Source organism: Dicentrarchus labrax, unplaced genomic scaffold (genome assembly GCF_905237075.1).
Source record: "Dicentrarchus labrax unplaced genomic scaffold, dlabrax2021, whole genome shotgun sequence".
In the NCBI taxonomy this organism is placed as follows: domain Eukaryota; kingdom Metazoa; phylum Chordata; class Actinopteri; family Moronidae; genus Dicentrarchus; species Dicentrarchus labrax.
Window position 1 is genome coordinate 240,293 of NW_026136981.1, and position 7,988 is coordinate 248,280.

General features: G+C 41.1%; 2 protein-coding genes across 3 annotated transcripts in view; one reads left to right on the plus strand and one right to left on the minus strand.

Moving 5' to 3' along the window:
• Positions 1-7,988, minus strand: part of LOC127360964 (butyrophilin subfamily 2 member A1-like) — a 141,862-nt gene that overhangs the window by 121,243 nt on the left and 12,631 nt on the right. The gene's annotated exons all lie outside the window — the stretch shown is intronic.
• Positions 210-3,514, plus strand: LOC127360966 (programmed cell death 1 ligand 1). Of its 2 annotated transcripts, none has more exons than XR_007883983.1 (3): positions 210-419; positions 2,104-2,460; positions 2,570-3,514. XR_007883983.1 is itself a non-coding variant. In XM_051395530.1 (3 exons), exons 1-3 carry the CDS (start codon positions 1,105-1,107, stop codon positions 2,659-2,661), a joined length of 516 nt encoding a protein of 171 aa, XP_051251490.1. In that variant the 5' UTR covers positions 426-1,104; the 3' UTR covers positions 2,662-3,514. The 2 variants fall into 2 exon arrangements, 1 of the variants encoding a protein (XP_051251490.1); XM_051395530.1 differs by lacking the exon at positions 210-419 and adding an exon at positions 426-1,171.

Below are 7,988 nucleotides of genomic sequence, written 5' to 3' on the forward strand. Positions count from 1 at the left end.
CTCATTCAGACTGTTGGCTCATTTAATCTATTAGTGCATCATTTATTGTAAAAGTTGAATCCACAGAGTAACCTGTAACTACACCTGTAGGAGGACAGGACACCTGTTGTTGATCAGAAACCATCTGCTGTATCTTTTCATACAGATTGTTTCCTGGAAAAAACCTGCTCAGCTGAATGTAACCACACCCTCCCTCCCCTCCCCCAGTGCTCAGGTAATAGGCAGCATCCACCTGTACACAGCAACAGAAGATCAATCAGTGGTAAAGTCTGTAAAGTCTGTGTTATAGTGTGCAGAGTTTTATCATCTGATGAATCTTCAAACTACTGGACTTCCTGGATTTTTACAGTGGACATGTTTTTTTCATCCAGACAATTAAAGGATTATTTGAGGATTCTGAGAAGAAACTGATTCAGCAGGTATCTACATTTATTACATATAATGGTGTTTTTATTTCTCTGTAGTAATGAATGCAATTGTTGGTGTTTGTTAAATAATGGTCAGGTCATTAAATGTTGAGTTTCAGTGTCATATGACAGATTAAGGGTAATAATGAGATAAATCCAGTACTAAGGTCATTATTGATGTCCACATTAATATTAAAGTCACCTCCAATAATCACTGTTTTATCTGAAAGCTGTAAAATTGATGAAAAAGCTGAGAATTCAGATAAAAACTATTTCCCAGGTTCATCGTCTGAAAGATCATTTAATCCACAGACATAATGGACAGTTCAGTCAGACAACTCACCTTTGAAATGTTTATTACAGCAGTACAGCGTCCAGGCTCCGACCTCATCACTCCCCACAGATATGTTACACACAGATATTGGGGAGTGAGGAGCAAATACCTTAACCCCCAGTCGGAGCCTACAGGTGGATGCTGGGGGGCTTACAGAGCAGCAGCAGCAATACAGATACAGGGCAACAGTGGCATTGACAGAGCAGAGGGAGAGCTGGGAAATGTTGCAGTTTAAATAGACTCAGATTGGAAGGGAGCGCTTGGTTAGTGATTATGGAATAAGGCATGTCGTGTGTATATCAGCGCTTTCGTTTCCGTATGCGCGGTGCATCATGGGTTCACTAGAGTAGTTCAGTAGTCATCATGGCGGCAGTCCGATCGTACAGCGTTTACATCCTTCTGTATTTCTTTTGTTTCCTGGCTGCACAAGGTGAGTAGAGTGTGTGTGTGTGTGTGTGTGTGTGTCTGACGAGCTTTTTACTCGTAAAACTTGAATGCCTAAACTACTAGTTTGATAGCAAGCTCTCACAGCTAAACTGAACCTAGATTTGTGATGATGATGATGATGAAGATGATGATGATGGTGATGATGATGATGATGGTGATGATGATGATGATGGTTTGTGATGTTTCAGTCTCAGAGGTACATGTGTGATAGTTAGAGCAGCTGATGTTTGCTAACGTTACTTCAGATGTCAGACAGCGTACAGTGACAGCCACAGGTTTGAGGCCTGCTAGCACTGTTAGCCTCGTTAGCCTCGTTGGTAGTTCCGCTGTTGAGCGTTGTAGAGAGGCTCCCCTCCTGATTGGTCAGCCCGTTAGCCTATCAGGGCTAACGACTGAGAGAATATCAACTCCACTGCGGGCGGGGCTCCTGCTCAGAGACAGAGAGCGACAGAGACACAACCACACTACTGCAAGAACTAAAAGAGTTATTAGTTAATGAAATCACAAACAGTGAGCACAATCCACTTTATACAGGTAACTCAGGTAAACACTCTGAAGCTACTGTTAAAGAGAGAGAGACTCCTCCAGACAGCCATCACAAACTCAACAGAGTTTATTATGTTAGGACATTTTATATATCCATAGTTTATTAGTTAATATGTGTAAAATAATCTATAGTATATAGTTTGGTTGTAGAATAAACACAGTGTGCAGAGTTTTTGTGTCTGTTCTCTTCACCTGTTGGTACGTCCACAAGCACACTGTATATAGTTGTATGGATTCTAATCTGATTTCTATTGCATACAGGGGCAGAGTGGGAGTGACCTTTGCTCTCATTCATTAATTACAACTCAATGTTAAAAGTGATTTCCCTGAACAACTTTTTCTCTCTGGATGTTTATTGTTGGTTTTTAGGTCTACAAGTGATATCAGTGGAACCTGGAGGTGATGTCACTCTGCCATGTTCAGCTGGTGATGACTCCATCAGAGCTGTAGAGTGGACCAGAACTGACCTGGAGCCAGAGTACGTCCTCTATTACAGAGACGGACGCTCAGATCCAACCTACCAACATCCATCCTTTAAGGGTCGGGTGGATCTGACAGACAGAGAGATGAAGGATGGAAACGTGTCTTTAGTTATAAAGAACGTGATCATCAGTGACAGAGGAACATACGAGTGTCGAGTTGCTAAAGGTGGTCCAAGCCGTCGTAAGAGAGCCAACATTAAGACTGACCCAATCAGAACCATCCAACTGGAGGTCACAGCCTCAGGTGAGTTAGTGGAGTTCAGGGTGATTCTCAGAGTCAAACATGAGGGATATAGAAGAAGAAATGGATTCTGTTCAGTCATTTCCTGACTAATGTGCATTTTCATCTTCAGGTTCCGAACACAGAAACGCCGGGAATGGAAACCACATCAACACACACGTTGGACTGGCAGTTGGACTGATAGCTTTCTTACTGCTTTGTTAAGTTATGGGAATAGAACCGGCTGATGCTGATGAAGCAGACAATCAGGTCCTCTGAACTGTCACAGACCCAGCTGACACAGCTGATGCCTCACTGCAGAGGGGGCGATGACCTGTAGTGGACCCTTAAAAGTGTTTGTTTTCAGTTGTTGTATAGATACAACCTCCCAACATCCATCCTTACAGGGCCCGGTGGATCAACAACGCAGTGACAATGGAACATACGAGTGTCTTAAGCCCCCCTCCCTAACCCAGTTTGATGAAAAGGCTGCCCTGTCTCTCTGTGCTTCTCTCTTCATATAAAGACTGTGTGTCTGTTAAACATCCACCAGATAACATCTCTAAATCTGTGTGTGTCAAGATCAGTAGCACTGTTGGTTGCTGCATGTGTTGCAGACTGCTGGGTCTAATTGATTATTGTATTGATGACGGGCCACACATCGCTGCAGAGGTGGAGCCTCATTTGTTGTCTTCTGTGGGCTTTCTTTCATTTTTTGTTCCAGACAGATCACTGAGGTCATCCACTGCTTATTGCACTTATTTATGAAGTATTTCAATGTGTACATTGTTTTGCCAATGATGTAATAACAGGAGCCTTAACTTTTCCTAAATGCACATATTCTGTCTCATAAAGACATTGTGTTGGTTTACTGAGAGAAAACATGCATTATAAAGTATTTAAAATGTGTATTACTGTTACAGTAACTCTGCTTAAATGCATTCATCAAGTCTCATTTCCAAAGTATTTTCACATCACATTGTGTTTTAAAACATGTTTATCTCTTCAAAATATCCACTTTACCTGTTCAAGACAATGTGACGTGATGCAGAAACAGTATTAAAATACAATACATTCATATATGCCCAATTTTCTCTTCTTACTGTGAACTGGGTCTCAATGTTTTGTCATCTTAAAAAAGTTGCTTTATACAGCTCTTCCCTCAGCACTTTAAGGGCTATCTATATTGAGCCAGAACTATATCTCACAGAAGCAGTTTGGATTATCTGGTGCTAATATGGTGTTAAAATGCACTCGAATACAGGAAATGGCTTCTACTTAATTGAAAATGTTCTGTGGGAAGACCCCCAGACCCCCTAGGGGTTTATGTCCTTCATACATCCATGTCGCTGTGTGTTCTTCACAGTCCAACGTTGAAATTCAATTCAATTCAATTTTATTTGTATAGCGCCAATTCATAACAGAAGTTATCTCAGGACACTTTTCAAATAGAGCAGGTCTAGACTGAACTCTTTAACATTAATTACAGAGACCCAACAGTACCACCATGAGCAAGACCTTGGCGACAAGGGCAAGGAAAAACTGCCTGTTAAAAGGCAGAAACCTAGGACAGATCCTCCGGCTCTAGGTGGGTGGTCATCTGTCTCGACCAGTTGGGGTGAGAGAGAGAGAGCGAGAGAGAGAGGCAGAGAGAGAGAGAGAGAGAGACAGACAGAGACAGGTGCACAGCAACAACAGTATTGGCAATGGCAGTCAAGCAGGACCATGGCAGGAGGCTCCACCAGGATCCATGAGAACCTGCGAGACGAGAAAGCACAAGAACTCCGGGGAAGAAGTGGAGTTAGTAACATGCATTAAAGGGACATGAATGAGTGCAGAAAGAGAGAGGAAGAGAGTAGCTCAGTGCACCATGGGAAATCCCCCGATAGTCTAGGCCTATAGCAGCATAACTAAGGGATGGTTCAGGACTCACCTGATCCAGCCCTAACTATAAGCTTTATCAAAGAGGAATGTCTTAAGCCTACTCTTGAATGTGGTGAGGGTGTCTGCCTCCCGAACCACAACTGGAAGCTGGTTCCACAGGAGAGGAGCTTGGTAACTGAAGGCTCTGGCTCCTGTTCTACTTTTAGAGACTATAGGAACCACAAGTAGCCCAGCATTCAGAGAACGTAGTGTTCTAGTGGGGTAATAGGGTACTATGAGCTCTTTAAGATATGAAGGGGCCTGACCATGAAGAGCTTTATAGGTGAGGAGGAGGATTTTAAATTCAATTCTACATTTTATAGGGAGCCAATGCACAGTAGCTATTACAGGAGAGATGTGATCTCTTTTTCTAGTTCCTGTCAGTACTCGTGCTGCAGCGTTCTGAATTAATTGGAGCGTTTTAATGGACTTATTGGGGCAACCTGATAATAAAGAGTTGCAGTAATCCAGCCTTGAAGTAACAAATGCATGGATTAGTTTTGCATTTTTCTGCATCTGTCTGTGATAGGATGTGTCTAATTTTTCTAATATTACGTAAATGAAAGAAGGCAGTCCTAGAGGTCTGCTTTATGTGGGAGTTAAATGACAAATCCTGATCAAAGATAACTCCAAGATTCCTGACAGTGGTGCTAGAGGCCAAGTTAATGCCATCTAGAGTGACTATATCTTTAGACAATGAGTCTCTAAGGTTTTTGGGGCCAAGAACAAGAATTTCGTTTTTTTCTGAGTTTAACATCAGAAAATTGCAGGTCATCCAGGATTTTATGTCCTTAAGACATGTTTGTAATTTAGATAATTGATTAATTTCATTGGGTTTGATTGATAGATATAACTGCGTATCATCTGCATAACAGTGAAAGTTAATGGAGTGATTCCTAATAATGTTGCCTAAAGGGAGCATATATAAAGTAAATAGTATTGGTCCAAGTACAGAACCTTGTGGAACTCCATGACTAACTTTAGTATTTATGGAGGATTCATCGTTAACATGTACAAACTGAGAACGATCTGATAAGTATGACTTAAACCAGCTTAGGGCAGTTCCTTTAATGCCAATTTGATGCTCAAGTCTCTGTAAAAGAATATCATGGTCAATGGTGTCAAATGCAGCACTAAGATCTAATAATACAAGTACAGAGACAAGTCCATTGTCAGAAGCAGTCAGAAGGTCATTATTAACTTAAACCAGAGCTGTCTCTGTGCTATGATGAACTCTAAATCCTGACTGAAAATCCTCAAATAAACTATTGTAATGTAGAAAGTCACACAACTCTTTGGCGACTACTTTCTCCAGAATCTTAGAGAGGAAGGGGAGGTTAGAAATCGGTCTATAGTTGGCTAAAACCCCTGGGTCAAGAGTGGACTTTTTAAGAAGGGGTTTAATTACAGCTACTTTAAAGGACTGTGGTACATATCCTGATAATAAAGAAAGATTAATCATATCCAGTAAAGAAGTGCCAATTAAGGGAACAACTTCTTTAAGCAGCCTAGTTGGGATCGGGTCTAATAGACAGGTTGATGGCTTCGATGAAGAAATGATTGAAGTTAACTGATGAAGTCTAAATATACATCTAAGTTTACATTGACAGAAGTCCCTGAACTTGGAGAGCCACTGATAACTGTTGATGGCAGTTGGTGATTAATTTTTTCTCTAATAGTAATAATTTTATTATAGAAGAAGCTCATGAAGTCATTGCTACTTAAGTTTATGTGGCTCAATAGAGCTGTGACTCTCTGTCAGCCTGGCTACAGTGCTGAAGAGGAACCTAGGGTTATTCTTATTTTCTTCTATTAGTGCTGAGTAATAGGCTCCTCTGGCATTACGGAGGGCCTTTCTATAGGTTTTAAGATTATCTTGCCAAATTGAGCGATATTCTGATAATTTGGAAGAGCGCCATTTCCTTTCAGATTTCCTAGCTATTTGTTTTAACTGGCGGGTTTGGTGGTTATACCAAGGTGCTAGTCTCCTATGTTTTAATAATTTCCTTTTTATAGGAGCGATAGAGTCTAATGTTGATCGTAGTGAGCCTGTAGCACTATCGACAAGATTATCAATTTCAGAGGGACTAAAGTCATTATAGGACTCTGTTAAATTCAGACATGGCATTGAATTAAACACTGAAGGAATCTCCTCCTTAAATTTAGCTACAGCACTGTCAGATAGACATCTGCTGTAGGAAGTTTTGCCTAATGGCTTATAATCTAATAGTATGAATTCAAAAGTTACTAAATAATGGTCAGATAGGAAAGGATTATGTGGGAAGACTATTAAATGTTCAATATCAATGCCATATGATAAAACAAGGTCAAGAGTGTGATTAAAACAATGAGTTGGTTTATTTACACTCTGACAGAAGCCAATTGAGTCTATTAATGATATAAATGCATTACTAAGGCTGTCATTGTCAACATCCACATGAATATTAAAATCACCTACAATAATTACTTTATCTGATTTAAGGAATAAAAACTTGATAGAAACTCTGAGAATTCAGATATAAAATCAGAGTACGGTCCAGGAGCGTGGTACACTATAACAAATAGAACTGGCTGCAGTGTTTTCCAGTTTGGGTGAGAAAGACTAAGAACAAGGCTTTCAAATGAATTATAATTTAGTTTAGGTTTAGGGTCCATTAAAACGCTCGAATCATATATGGGTGCTACTCCACCTCCTCGGCCTGTGCCTCGAGGAATGTGAGTATTAATATGACTGGGGGGGGGTGGATTCATTTAGGCTAACATACTCCTCGTGGGTCTCAGTAAGACAAAGTAAATCAATGTCATAATCTGATATTAATTCGTTCACTACAACAGCTTTAGAGGACAGAGACCTGATATTTAACAGCCCACATTTCATTCTCTTATTTTGTGCTACTGAGGAGTTGGTTTTAATTTTTATTAGATTTTTATGTTGAACTCCTCTTGTTTTTATTTCTTTAAATAGTTTAGGTGGTCGGGGGGACAGACACAGTCTCTATGGGGTTTTGGGTGGGTGACTGTTCTAAAGAAAGCGCAGAGAAGTGTGTAAGACAGCAGCTCTGCTTCCTGGTCCCAACTCTGGACTGTCAGGTTTTAGAAATAAACTTCGCCGCTCCATCCAAAGTGGGATGGATGCCGTCTCTCCTAATCAGACCAGGTTTTCCCCCAAAAGGCTTCCAGTTATCAATGAAGCCCAAATCGTTTTCTGGACACCACCTCGACAGCCAGCGGTGGAATGACGACATGCGGCTATACATGTCATCTCTGGTCACATTGGGCAGGGGTCCAGAGAAAACTACGGTGTCCGACATTGTCTTAGCATAATTACACACCGACTCCACATTAATCTTAGTGACCTCCGATTGGCGTAAACGGGTGTCATTACCGCCGACGTGGATAACAATCTTACTGTATTTACGTTTACCTTTAGCCAGCAGTTTTAAATTTGATTCAATGTCGCCCGCTCTGGCCCCAGGGATGCATTTAACTATGGCCGCTGGCTTCGCTAACTTCACGTTTCTGACTATGGAGCTGCCAATAACCAGAGTTGGTTCCTCAGCGGGTGTATCGCTGAGTGGGGAAAATGTATTAGAAACATGAAGCGGTTGGTGGTGACCTGTGGGCTTCGC